Below are 14,727 nucleotides of genomic sequence, written 5' to 3' on the forward strand. Positions count from 1 at the left end.
AGGTTGGTCTAACTCTAAAGCTTACCTAGTTCATGGCTGCGACATTCTCTCTGACTAGAAAATTAAGGATTTTTTTTTTCTTCAAGGAAACTCTTCTCACATCAACTCAAATCCGAAAATATTTATTGAGACACCATGAGAATTTGCAAGAGAAACCTAAGATGGTGCTCCTGTCTAGGAGTGTTGAGGACCGATGTCACTGGAGGGGGGTGGTCATGGTTCCTACACCACAGTGAAAGAAAAAAAATGACAGGGTCCCACTTGGGGCCAAAATGAATACTTCTAGAGCCAGAACTCTGAACTGGATGCCTTTCGTGTATGACTGTTAAATGTGTCCATGCACTGCCAATTCTGACAATATAAAGAAGGAGAATTGAAGCCTTGAGGTTCATAGGGTCTACCAGCCACGTATCCTAGGAAACATCAACTCTCTTGCCTTGGGGTGGGCTGCGGGTGGGTTCGAGCCAGACACTCTGCCATCTTCTTTTTGGCTCTCTGCAGGAACTCTACTTTTCCCCTTTCCCTTCTCATGGCAGTGTACTCATAGGCTTTGAGCTTACTGTAGTAATCAGAGAATTTGTTGTAGAGGATGGAAATTGGCATCCCATTGAGGATAATCCCAAATGCAATGCAGAGGAAGGCAAAAAACCTGCCCAGGATGGTCTCTGGGTACATGTCTCCATAGCCCACAGTGGAGATGCTCACCTGTATAGGAAGGAAAGTGGGAGAGAATGGTTAGCACTGTGATGGAGGAGAAGACAGAGAACCGGGCAGGAAAATGTCCTCTGTCTCCCTGAAGGTACATGTGGGTCATGTAACAGCTCCTGCAGAGCCAGCTTTAGGAGGTAGCAGTAGGTCTGCCTGTAGGACCTGAATCATGGAAAGAAGACCACCTGTGGAGCTGGAAGTCTTGGGCTTAAATTCTGGCTATTCTAAATATTCTTATACACAATATAGAGGAGATCACAGCTGCTTTATAGGGTTGTAAAGAGCACGTAAGATACCTTGTGTAAAGTTCCTGGTGTAGCATGGGCTCAATAAATGTTGGTCTCTGCCTCCCCTCAGAGGGGCCAACTTGGGGACTGGGGACCCTGGGTTTGCCTACGTGATAGGCAGTTCGGGAAGAGCTCAGGCTTAGAGCCTGTCAGACATGGGTCCAAGTCCTAACTTTGACCCTTCCCCACTGAGTACCCGTGGGTAAAACATTCAGTCTCTAAGCCTTGGTTTCTTCATCTAAAACAGGAGGATAGAGACGCCTGGATGGCTCGGTTGGTTGAGCGTCAGACTTCGGCTCAAGTCATGATCTTGTGGTTCCTGAGTTCGAGCCCCACATCGGGCTCGCTGCTACCAGTGTAGAGCCCGCATAGGATCCTCTGTATTTGTCTCTTTCTGCCTCTACCCTGCTTGTGCTCTCTCAAAAACTAATACTAAAAAAAATAAAATAAAATAGGATAATCCCTAACACTAAGGATTCTCCTGAAGACTAAAGAAGAGGAATACAGAGCACTTAACACAGTGTCAGGCACACAAAAGGCATTCGACAACCTTCTCTGGAGACAATTACAATACTTCTCAGAGTTATTATGTCGTTCAAATGAGATATTATAGATGAAGGTGCTTTAATTGCAAATGTCTGGAGAAACACTCTCATTATTTTGCAAAAGGGCTTTTGTAAGACATCACAGACCAAAAATATGTTCACCCTGCATGAAATCTTTCCCATCACTCTTGCACACTGCTTTAAATTCCGCTAATTAGAGATTTATTTAGGTTAACAAGCTTCTGTTTTAAAATGCAGATACCCGTGGGACTAGTTATCAGTCAGTGTAGCCAGAGAAAACCTGGGAAAATCTCTTGGGGCCTGTGTTTTAAGCCTCATGTACTGAGTCTCTTTCGGGTCCCCAGACTGATGGCTAAATTACTTTTAGGCAGGGCTGTTGAATCCTTGCAAAAAAAACCTGTGCATTGCACAACTGCAGGGGGCACTGTTTGCTTCATCAATTTGTGGTGTTGCCATGATTTTCTAGCAGACGGTAGTAAGACATAGTCAGCCCATGGACCCATGCTGGCACAGTGTTTAGCTTAGAAATGTAAGCATTTTTGTTTTGATGATGTAAGGGTTGGCCTGAACTTAGGACAAGTGTGACTGATGAGTTAGAAGGGAATGAAGAAGTGGGCCAGCTGGGCAAATCTGGTGGCGTTAATGAGAGCTACAGCATCCTCCAGACCATACAAAGTGAAAGCTTGACTTCCTCTCTGGGGTAGGTGATAGACAACCTCTCACTGCTCTATCTCCAGTGGGAGACCTGCTGAGGGTGGGCCTCCCCTTCCCATGGGGATGGAATGCAAGCAAGCATCTAAGAGAGGCAGGCTGGTGTGGGTTACCTTAAGGAAACAGAGATGGCATGAGGCTATGTGGCTCTGAATCCACCTCCCAGCGGAGTGTAGACCAATGGGCTGTGGAAACAGGCTCCTGCTTGACACCTGCCTAAGGGGGGGGGGGGGGGACAAAGGGTGGAGGGCACTCTGGCTCCAGGAGAGAATCTCCTTTGTCAGCTTTGTGCAGCAAAGGGTGATGAGAGGCAGTGGTAGAGTGAGAGCGTGGGTGAATCTCGAAGTGTGTGTGGGTGCGTGTGTACGTGTGTCTACATGTGTGTGTCCTGTCACTGGCCACGCCCTAAGGAAAAGAATCTGAGTCAGGTCTCTGTCCAGATACATGAACTGAACCCTGGCTTTCATATGTCATTAACCGCAGCGCTCCTACTTCTGTAAGAATGTTGAGTCACTCAGTCTACTTGCCCTGGAGGAGACTGACAGGGAGTCTGGGGGCAGGGCTAAGTGACACTAAGGGGTAGCTCAGGACAGTAAGCATCCGTGAAAGGTGAGAGCACAGGCTTTGAGGTGAACTGGTTCCTCAAGGGTGCAAGACAGGGGGCAAAGGGCTAGGAGCATACCGAGGGAGATAATTGAGACAAAGTGCCTATTTTTTTTTTCATTTATATATTTTTAAAGTTTGAGAGCGTGTGTGAGCAGGGGAGGGGTAGAGAAAGAGGGTGAGAGAGAATCCCAAGCAGGCTGTGTGCTGTCAGTATGGAGCCCAATGCAGGGCTCAAACTCATGAACCCTAAGATCAAGACCTGAGCCGAGATCGAGAGTTGGACGCCTGACTGAGCCACCCAGGCACCTATTTTAAACTTCTGATCAATCCCTACCCTGGCTTTCTTGCACTCCCAACCTCAACTTCAGTTTTTTGTTTTGGCTGAACTTTGAGTGAAGAGTCAAAAGCAAAGAGAATTGGCTTAAGGAAGATTAAATATTTGATGTGAATATGGTAAAAATATTTTTGTATATCTTGGATCTCTATGTTTAGAGAAAAGATCTCTTCTGCTAGAAGGCTCTGTATGACTGGTCCCGAAGAATTTGTTCAAAATGGATAGCGTATCTTTATATTGTCTGTTTTGTGGATACTTTGACTCAACCAGTGACCTGGTTCGTGCTCCTTGGCTCCAAGAGGAATGCAGAATTCCTTGGCTTTGGGGGACTTGTCTCCCTGTTCCTCAGACCAAACCCATTTCTCCCTGAATGAATATTAAAAATTGAAGGCCCTAGACTGATACATTTCATCTCACAGTGAGTTCTCACATTAGCATGAGTTGGGCTTGGAAATGTGACCAACATTCCTGCAATCCATCTGAGATTCCTGAAAACATTGGCTGGCTCAGCCCTCTGTAAACTGGAAACTTAGCAGTGGAAGGCTTATATATTTTCCCTAGTCTTTGGGTCCCAAAGGCCAGAACGTGACCTTCCCCCAGAAATGCCCCTATTAATCAGCAAATACTGGCCTCCTAAACACGACAAGGAAGACAAGCATCCAGTTTTTCTCTGAAACTTTAGAACAGCTACATGGGAATTTCTCCTCCAACAAGGAATGTTTGTTTCCTTCATAACGAAGGAGGCATAGATGAAATCTCGGCACCTGGTAATCCATCCATCTAGGAATTATGATCCCAGGAAACATAACTGATTTTTCAAAATAATGAGCACCCCTTTTAGCGTTCCCAGGCAATCTGAGGTAGTAAGGACTAATGGTTCCTGGCTAAAAATAGTACATACCTCAATGCTTGTTGTCCTTGAAAGGATTTAGTTCAAAGGCCATACGGAGCCTAACCATGCTGCTGTTGCCACAAATACCTTAGGAATTCCTCTTTGGATTATAATCTGCACAGAGGATTCAGTGGCATGACCTTGAAATAAGTGGTCTTAGCCACCTGGAGGGTTAATGCTAGGTGCCAATCTTAGACTCAGGGGTCTCAACTCTCTTTTAAAATACCAAAGGTGAAGAGCTGGCACCATTACAAAGAAGTAAACGGACATGTCTCAGTCTCTGGAGATAATGCCTCCGTGGAATTCAAAGAATGTTTTGATGGGTGGAAGCATTGTTAGAATGAGGTCATGGGTGAGGAGAGGACCTTGGAGAGAACAGCCAGCCTCATCTGTCCACTGAGGTCCTGACAGGTATGTCAGTTGCACAGTAAGGAGGAAGTGTGGAAAAAGCTAAGGCAAATGTGGGATCTATGCATGTCGCTATAGAAAGGTACACAGTGATGCTGGCGTCCTCCACATCTTCTGTTTACTCGCTACTTTTCCCTGCCCTCTACAACTCCATCGTGTCCCACTCAAGTCCTATTGGCCCTCAGGAGGATCCTAGGTCAAAGACCTTCTAAGGAGGGGGCCACCCCAGAGTCAGGAGTCTACAGGAGCAGAAGTCGTAAAAGTGCCTCACAGCCTTGGCCCCAGTGACTATGGCCCCTCCTGTGCCATTTCTGAAGCAGCTACAACGCCGCCGCCTCCTTTTACTGCTGCCTGTGCCAGACGTGTACCCACTGTCTCTCAGTCCCAAGCGCGACACCCCTCTGTACTCTTTCCTGTAGTCTTGCTGCTTGGGAGTCCACAAACTGCATTTCCCAGACTCCCTTGCTCGCTATTTTCTGGTTGTGCTCTGCTAGTGAGAGGCTGTTGGCACACTGGAGGCGGATGAGGAGGTAAGGGTCTCCGCTCCTGCTTCTGGTCTTTGTCCTCATCCTTCAATACAGCAGACAGATGTAGCTCATGCATCTTTTAGCACATGGGACACTAACCTCATGGTGTCATCCTAGGAGTCCCTCAGTAGCTCCTTCTCTGTACTTCCGGTTCCTTCTATTTGGCCCCCCAGTCCTAGGGCTGACAGCTAGTTGATGGAGTAACCACTTTTTTGGGTTATCTTTGTTTGCCCGTGTTGCTCTTCCAGACTTCTAAACACCTGTGTATCTATAACCCTGTATCAAATTGCCTCTGTTTAAAATATCTACTTTTCTTGGTTTCTTGGTTTTCCTGATTGTAACTTGACTGATGCACCTTCCAAAGGGGTCTTCTTAAAAGCCAGCCATCACTCCATAAGAAAAAAAAAAAAAGAAATCTCAGTGACCTTGTAAGGGCCACCTATTTGCAAGGAAATGATAGTGTACTTTGGGAAAACAAAGATAGGAGCAAGGTCTCTGTGGCACCATTATCTGTTCCCTCAGCTAGACATACGTTTTCTTTTTGAAGAGTTTTTGTTAGCTTATGAAGCAGTGAGTTCATGACATGATTTCCTGTTGGGTATCTCTAGCTTTAACTCACTTTTGAAGCCCAGAAGGAAATGGCCTGTTGAACAGTCCAGTGCCCTCTTCTGCTTTAAAACATGGCCACATTGGAAGCAATGATGACTGCTTCATCAGAGAGCTGATTGTTCTTGCTGAGTGTGCCATGCATCTCCCACACCCAGGCAGCCCAGAGAGCCCCCGACATGGCTGGAACTGCTCGAGGTGGGCATCCCTTTATCTGGAAATGCGGAAGCTCTCCCGGGAGAGAACAGTTGACCCCTACGTATGTGTTAGGGTTTCTCTTCTCTCCAGTAGAGAGGGAATCACTTCTGTTTTCTTTTCCCCCCAAAGAATCTGCAAGCAAAGGTTATGGCTTCTACATGATAAAGACTATCAACTAGACAGATGTAGTAGCTTGTATTTCTTGTGGATTTGCTATGGGTTAGCATTTTACATATGTTTCTTATTACACGAGTGCTTACAAATAATCTTCATTTGACAGACGAGTGGGAGGGGACTATCTTGTATCCTAATGCATGAGCATTTGCAGACATGAATGGCCATGAGGGATTTGTTTTGGAGCTGTAGAAGTATTCACAATCATGAAAACTATTGTATTCCTCTTAAAACCTTGAGTTGAATTACAGAGGAAGGTCGTAGGATCCCTGGCATAGAGAGAGGGAAGATTATGAACAGCAAGTCAGATTCTGGGGCTGTCTGAAAGTACTAAAAACACATGGATGAATGGCTTAGAGAATCTGTCTCCAGTGTGGTTGAATATACATGGAACACAGCACTGCATTCTGGAAGAAAATCTCAATTATGTTTTTCTTCATCTTTAAATCTTCCACATGTGAGTGCATATTTTCCAATGTGTAATAATATGTCTGAGCAGTAAAATCTTCCTACAGGAGAATGATCGTATTACTGACCTAATTTGTTTTTAATTACAGTATAGTTGATGCATAATGTTACATTACTTTCAGGTGAACAACACAGCGATTTGATAAGTCTATACGTTATGCCCTGCTCACCATCTGTCAGCATACAACCGAATTACAATACTACTGATGACAGTCCCTCCCTGTGCTGTGCCCTTCATCCTTGTCATTTAAGGATTCGGTAACTGGAAACCTGGGTCTCCTACTCCCTTTCACCCATTTTACCCCTTCCCCTACCACCCTGCCCTCTGGCAACCATTAGTTTATTCTATTGATGGATCTGTTGCTGCTTTTTCGGTTTGTTCATTCGTTTCAGTTTTTAGGATCCCACATATAAGTGAAATCAGGTGGCATTTGTGGTCTGCATCTGATTTATTTCCCTTAGCATATTGCCCTCTAAGTCCGTTGGTGTTGTTGCAAATGGCAAGATCTCATTGGTTTTTTTATGACTGAGTAATATTCCCGTTGTGTGTGAGTGTGTATGCGTGTGTATGTAGACACACATATCTTATCCATTCATCTATTGATGGACACTGGTGCTGTTTCCGTAATTTGGCTATTGTAAATAATGCAGTGATGAACAAAGGTGTTCATAGATCTTCACAAATTAGTGTTTTTGGAGAACCTGGGGGCGCTTGGGAGCCTCAGTTGGTTGAGCGTCTGACTCTTGATTTTGGCTCAGGTCATGATCCCAGGGTTGTGGTATTGAGCCCCACATCAGGCTCTATGCTGAGCTTGGAGGCTGCTTAAGGTTTTCTCTCTCTCTCTTCTTCCCCTGCTTGCATGCAAGCATGCTATCTCTCTAAAATAAAAAAAAAATTTAATGTTTATTTTTGAGAGAGAAAGGGTGGGGGAGAGGGTGAAAGAGGGAGGCACAGAATCTGAAGCACGCTCCAGGCTCTGAGCTATCAGCACAGAGCCCCACGGGGGTTCAAACCCACAAACTATGAGATCATGATCTGAGTCAAAGTTGGATGCTCAACTAACTGAGCACCCAGGCACCCCAGTGTTTTCATTTTTTTTGGATAGTGAATTTCCTGGGTTATACAGTATTCCTATATTTCATTAGTAACCTCCATACTGTTTTCCACAGTGACTGTACCAATTTACATTCCTACCAACAGTGCATGAGGCTTTTTTCTTCTCGTTGCCAACTCTTGTTATTTCTTGTCTTTTTGATTCTAGCCATTCTGAACAGGTGTGAGGTGATATCACATGGTGGTTTTTCATTTGCATTTCCCTGATGATAAGTGATATTGAGCATTTTTTCACGTGTCTGTTGGCCATCTGGATGTCTCCTTTGGAAAAATGTCCATTCAGTGGGCCTAATTCTTCATAGCTTCCTGTGTCTAAGCTCTTGGCCACAGAACTCACCAATGCTTCCCTACACTGGGTGGGCTAACCTGGTCTGCTCTTGGACTCTGAGTTTGGCTTTGTGACTGGCCTTGACCAGTGGGTTGAGCAAAGGACAGTGCTCACATGATTGAGTCTACATTCTCCCTCTTGCACAGGGCCATGACCGTGAGTCCATGTCTGCTGGAGGATCGAGGAGATATGGTCTCCTCTCCTCTTTGATCTCAGCTGTCAGCCAGTTGATCATAAGACCTGTGAGTGACTGGCACCAGCCCAAATGAGAAAAACCTTCTAGTTGAATCCAGCCTAAATTGCTGACAGGCAAACTCCTAAGCCAAATAGATGTTTGACATTTGAAACCATTAAGTTTGGGTAGTTTGCGATGCATCATTATTATAGCCATGAGTAACCTAATTTGTGCATCAATAAATAACCTAATTTGGGCATAGCTGGAATACACATTTATCATGGGCGTATGCTGAAAAAATTTTAAATCATGAGATGTATGATCAATAAGAGGCTTGGAGACAACTGGATCAGAGCTACTTTGGGGATTCCATTTCTTACTCTCTTCTCTGTTGAGTCATGTCTATAGAGACGGGTTTCTTCTCATTGTTCAAATTTCAGCTGAATGTCATTCTTCTCCAGTGGGGCTTCTCTATCAAAGGTAGATTCTGCTGTGCACGCGCCCCCTCCCCCCCCCCCCCCCCCCCCCCCCGCCCACCCGCCAGGTCTCTCTCTATCCTGTTATGCAAGACACATCAGTATCTGAAATGATACATTCTCTTTCTCCTTTGGAATGTAAACTCCATGAGGGAAAGAAGTTCCTATCGTGTTAATGTTGTTCTGTCACTCAAGATCTCCAGTGTTTACATTACTAGTTGGTTCAGTGAGTGAATAAGATGGATTTTGTGAATCTCACAAAGAATTCATCTACATGTTGTCTCTCTACTGGGCATTTACATCAGGAAACAAGAGGTTTTGTCTACATAATTTTGACAGCGTTCTTTTCTCTTTGCTCTACGGAGAATATGTGCCCTTGATACACAATACGGAATGCCACCACAAGTACAGGGAAGCACCTGCTTGATCTGTATTGTCTGGGGGCACAGAGCAGTCTTTAAATGTTCAAGGGGGACTGTTCTTAATGTTTTCATAGGTTAGTGTGCAAACAAATGCATTAGTCATAAGGATTTTTACTAGTCTACCAAATTCTCAGAGAAGAAATGCACAAAGGCCATTGGGAAAACGTGCAAATTTTGGCCTGTGAAAACAGTGCCAGATGGAGATAATGGCCACAAATAAAACTCACATTGACCAAAGCAATAATTGGTAAAATGTGTTACAGATAAAAACCAAATGATGATACAATTTTTACTGTAAAACTAAGGGAAAACACTAATTTTGACTAACATAATTTGAGTTAAAATAAAAGGGATAATTTGAAGGGTTTGAGTGTCGTTGTACATTAAACAGATCAAGAAATTAGATGCAATCAATAGGCATGCACTTCGGGGAATTTTTTAGAAAGAGAAATCATAAGCAATTGAATTTTTATCAGTTTTTAGATTAATATACAAAGTCCTAAAAAGTTTTGTGGGTTAAAGGTAAAGTATCAAAGCGTCCCTGAGGCCTGGCCTGTATATATGGGAGTCTTCTAAGGTACTTGGATGGATGGAGACCTAGACTCTCAGACTTAGTAGCATATCATCAGCATGTGGATTTGCTCTTTCCTCTTCCTGCTTTTCTCAGCTCCAAAGTAAATGTCATTTGCTGGGGACCAATCATCTTCCCTCAGCTCTATCTGTACACGTGGTTTATCGACTATGGCGACGACCTTTTGTCACTTGGAATATCACCACAGGTGTGGCACTGGGCTAGCTCATGGGGAAGAGCCTCACGCCATCCCCGTTACAAAAGAAGCCCCCCAAATCCTGTTGGACACGTGAGTGCTCTGTTTTTCAGTGACAGAAGACTCTCACTGAGTTGTAGAGCTCAGTAGCCACTCCATTTTAGAGACCAGAAAACTGAGGATGGGGAGTAAGGGAGTGAGGTTTCATAATTACTTAGGGACACAGTTTATTACTAGCAGATCGGGGACTAGGACCCAAATCTCCCATCTTGCGGAACTACAATACTAGCAGCCTGGGCTGGTTCATCTCAGAAATCCGCCCCAGGCTGTGGGTTCTACCATACCCAACATTAGTGTTGAAAATACCTAGTTCCTCACATGGAAAAACCTGGTGACATTTGCCTGATGTTTTTAAGGGCATTACAAACCACCTACTCTTAAAAATAAGGAAATCACACACCCAGTTCTTCCCTCTCTGTACAAATGTCAACTTGTCAATCAGCATTTCCAGTGACTTAGGGATTTTCTGGGGATTTAGCCTAGCACACCAGAAATACAGATACTTGAGTAAATGGCCTAAGAGACTACCAAAAGGCAAATACTAAAGAAAACAGCAAAAATAAAAGACTACTAATTAGGCCAGGCCTGGGGCAGATGTAACGGTTGAAAGGGAGAATGCTGGGTGCAGGAAAGGAAAGGATTTATTGTGCGAGGGGCATGGGTTTCAGTCCTCACTCTGCTACGTTCAGCTGTACGTCTACACCCAAACCCTCTCAGTTCCTCTAGCTGTACAGCGGGGCAAGAATGCTAGGTCCTAAAGGAACTTGAGTGCTACTGGAGCAAATTTCAGTTGTTCGATGCTTCTTTCCACGTTCTGATTGGGCCCAAACCAGGGGGATTTCAGTTAGGGTGGACGCTGGCCGGCTGGGTCTCCCCTTTCCCTGGCATAAACGTACAGTTTGCTTTTTGCTTCAAATCTGAAGCCACTTCCAACATGTCCTCTTAAAGAAACAAACAAAAAACCCATTGATCGTAGCCACCTGACAGGGTTGCAATACTGAAATAAGACAAACTTTGCAAACCGCTTAGGACCACAGGTGTTCCGTAAGTGGCGAGTAACAAGAATGACGATGACGAATGGTCCCCTTGAGGGGGGCAACAAGGAAACCTTCGTAAATTCAGCCTGTCCAGGGACTCAAGATGAAACCTAGATGTGGAGGTGCCCGGGACGAAAGTCAAATTCCGTGACTTACTGAAAGACTGTGCCTTTCCAACTCCGCGACAGCCACCTCCGGTTTTCGTTAGTTGGAGGCGGCGAAGGCACGGATGGGGGTGGGGAGGGGAGCAGCGGCCCTTAAGCAAGGCAGGGGACAGGTCAGGGCACCAGGCTGAAGGCAGGCAGGCGGCTGGTGACCCGGGAGGGGGGCGGGGGCCCGCTACTCACCGCGGCCCACCACCAGGCGTGCGGGATGCTGGTGAAGTTGGTGTTGGGCACGTCGTGCTCCACGGAGTAGACGGCCGCCGAGAAGGTGAAGATGCCCATGGTGATGAAAAGCATGAGGCAGCCCACCTGCTGGTAGCACTGGCGCAGCGTGAAGCCGAAGGCGCGCAGGCCCGTGGAGTGGCGGGCCAGCTTGAGGATGCGCAGGACGCGCATCAGGCGCATGACGCGCAGCACCTGGCCCACCTTGCCCACGCGGCCCACCGTCTCCAGCTCGTGCTCCCGCGGCGCGCCCTTGCTGCGCGCCTGGTCCTCGCCCGTGAGGCACTCGAGCAGCAGCTGCAGGTAGAGCGGCAGGATGGCCACCAGGTCCACCAGGTTGAGGGCGCTGCGCGCGAAGCGCCGCAGGTCGGGCGTGGAGGCGAGGCGCAGCAGGAACTCGAGCGTGAAGAAGGCGATGCACAGCATCTCCACGTGCTCCAGGATGGGCCGCGGGTCGCCGCCGCCCGCGCCCTGCGCCGCCCGGTGCTGCATCTCCTCCACCGTGTTGAGCGCCAGCGCCACGACGGACACGAGCACGAAGAGGCTGGAGGCCACCCCGATGGCCTTGGCGGCCACGGACGAGAAGGGCTTCTCCAGGAGGTTCCAGAGGCGGCGGCGCTGCGGCCCGTAGAAGCGCATGTCGCGGAAGAGCTCCTCGGCCTCCTCGGCCTGCGCCTGCGCGCGCAGCTCGCGCTGGATCTTGAGCTGGTCGCTGAGCTCGTCGCGCCGCTCCTCGAAGCAGATGCGGCAGCAGCGCGGCGTGTACTTGAGCCGCACGCCCCAGTAGCCCAGCTCCTCCAGGAAGCAGCGCGGGCACAGCTCGTCGCGCACCAGCAGCACGCCCGACGCGTAGAAGTTGTAGACGAGCTGGAAGACGGCCGGGTCGCGGTCGAAGAAGTACTCGTCCGTCTGCTCCTCGTAGTCGTCGCACAGGCCGAGCTGGCGGCTGCGGCTGGTGGACGTGGCCAGGCGGCCCAGGCGCGTCTTGGGGTAGCAGGCCAGCTCGCAGCAGTCCAGCCGGTAGCTCTGGCCGCCCACGTTCACGTTCAGGGTGGACGACGCGGCGGGCGGGGCGGCGCCGCTGTCGGGCTGCGCGCCGGGGGCGGCCTCCGGCCGCCCGTCCTCCTCGCCTGGGTCGTCCTTGAGCTCGTCCTCCTCCCCCCCGTCGTCGTCCTCCTCGATGTAGTAGTTATAGTTGCCCTCGGTCCACGGCGGGATGCTGGCCAGGGAGCCGGAGCGGGCGCCCACCGAGCAGACGCTCCTGCGGTGCTGGGTGCTCCCGGCCTGGGGCGCGTCCCCGCTCTCTGTAGTATTCCAGGGCCTGTAGCCCCACGACCGCCGCCTCTCGCTCTGCTTCAGCATGGCTGCGGCAGGTGCACCCGCTGCTCTGCCTGGGGACTGCCACCGGGAGGACGGATCCTAACCCCTGCTCTGTCTGAGAGGGGCCTGCGCCAGACGACCGACGTGCCCAGCCCAGCCCCGGGGAAACTCACCAGACGCAGGCAGATGGCTGATGACTGCTGCTCTAATCTTGCTGATAGGGAAGCAGCAAGTGTTAGGAGGGATTTAGAGCCTCTTAGCCACTTTCCTCCCCCCTCTCCCTGCCCTGCCTGACGTAGGGGTTGACTACGTGGTCTTAAATCTGTAGATAATCAGAAGGCGGCAGAGGTGATTGCTAATAAAAATGTCGCCAATCCTCAGGCCCGCCCTCAGGAAGTGCTCAGCGAGTTTGGACCCCGGGGGAATCCGTGAATTAGCTGTAGTTGCATGGATGGCTGTGTTTTGGTCTAACTGATGGAATTGGAGCCCCTGTGATCAAGGAAAGAGACGGCAGCAGAATGCTCAAAGCGAGTTGGTCACAAGTCTGTCTTCTACTCCGTGTAGCCCCTTGTTTAGATCACCTAAGACCTCGCATGTTTCCCAGGCTCTTTCTGTCACACGATCACAGTCGTGTTTCCCAATGGATTCTGCCTAGCAGCCTCGCCCTACTGGATTTCCGTTGGCCTGTTTCTCTGTCTCTTTCCCTTCCTTCTCTTGAATGGTAAGAACGTATTTCCAGAAGGAATCCAGGACTGGTGGGTACATGTTCTTGCAGCCCTGCTTAGCTGCTGTGTTAGGCCATATGTAAAGGTGGCCAGACTTGATTCCAAGGAAAAGGTCTTGATCGTTTTCCCAAACCTCAGTTAAAATTTTTTTTTTAGGTTTTCTTTCCAGGGATCAAGTAACGTGCTAAAGGCTGGGGATGGAAACCCGATGGAGACACAATTGCTCATGGTTTTGTAAGTGATGGAAACAGGCGAGCCCAGCTAAAGAGTGGGTGGCAGAGAAAAGGAAGAGACTGGTTTTGAGCAGGGAATTTGTTTTTAAATTCAATTTATGTTGACTAGCTCATGGTTATGGTTAAAAAAAAAATTCAAAAGGCACAGGGTACCTGGGTGGCTCAGTCAGTTGAGCATCTCTTGATCTCAGCTTGGTTGTTGATCTCAGGGTTCTGAGTTCAAGCTCCCTGGGGGGCTCCACACTGGGCATGAAGTGTACCTAAAAAAAAAAAAAATTCAAAAGATACAAAGGTGCATTACAGTGGACAGTTTCTCTTTCCCAAACCAAACTTTCAGTTACTACATGTGCCACTGAGGAAGCAACCACTGTTACTCATCCAGAATACTTTTTGGTTGTTCTTTGAGAACTATTCTAAACAAATACACGCAAAATCCTATCTCCATCCGTCATCTGAAAATCTCTCTATTATCAACACAAATCATAGTACTCTCTACATGTTGCTTTTTCCAATTAACCATGTGTCTTAGAGGTGTTTTTATGTGTGAACATAGATGTCTGCCTAATTTTGAAAATAGTCTGACAGTGATAAACATTCAGATGGTTTTATATATTTGCTCTTAGGAACAATGGAGCAGCAAATAACCCTGTCATGGGCTTTACTTTATATGTGTTTACGATGTGTAGGAAGGATCACAAAGAAATCTGATCAAACGGGGGCAGAACAAATGGGACAGATACCTTGGGGAAAGATTGAAAATGACATCATCTTACACATACATGGAACGATCAGGGTTATTTAAAATAACATTCTGTCCAATAGGAATGTGTGGGCCTTACTTGGAATTTCTGATTCAAACAAAAAGCTTAAAACATTTTTGAGACCACTGGAAATTTGATTTGATGATATTTAGGAACCGTAATGCTTTATGCGCGCGCACCTGGGTGGCTCAGTCAGTTGAGCGTCTGACTTCGGCTGAGGGCATGATCTTCCTGCTGGTAAGTTCGAGCCTTGCATTAGGCTCCCTGCTGGCAGCTCAGAGCCTGGAGCCTGCTTCAGATTCTGTATCTCCCTCTGTGTCTGTCCCTCCCCTGGTGGTGCTCTGTCTCAAAAATAAATAAACGTTAAAAAAAAAAAAAGAATAAGGAATGCTTTTATGATAATGGTCTTGTCATGTAGAAGCGAAAGGCTGTGTATCT

The 14,727-nt window shown here is 47.6% G+C and overlaps 1 protein-coding gene across 1 annotated transcript; it reads right to left on the reverse strand.

The window, feature by feature from the left end:
* Positions 1-423: 423 nt before the first annotated feature.
* Positions 424-12,612, reverse strand: KCNV2 (potassium voltage-gated channel modifier subfamily V member 2). Its single transcript, XM_047100291.1, has 2 exons — positions 11,212-12,612; positions 424-705 (listed from the first exon to the last, which is right to left on the reverse strand). The coding sequence occupies exons 1-2, from the start codon at positions 12,610-12,612 to the stop codon at positions 424-426; spliced, it is 1,683 nt and encodes a 560-aa protein (XP_046956247.1).
* Between the last annotated feature and the right edge of the window lie 2,115 nt (positions 12,613-14,727).

The sequence above is a fragment of the Lynx rufus genome, unplaced genomic scaffold (assembly GCF_022079265.1).
Source record: "Lynx rufus isolate CCGP_SWC_20201006 ecotype Redwood Valley unplaced genomic scaffold, mLynRuf1.p SCAF_10, whole genome shotgun sequence".
Taxonomy (NCBI): domain Eukaryota; kingdom Metazoa; phylum Chordata; class Mammalia; order Carnivora; family Felidae; genus Lynx; species Lynx rufus.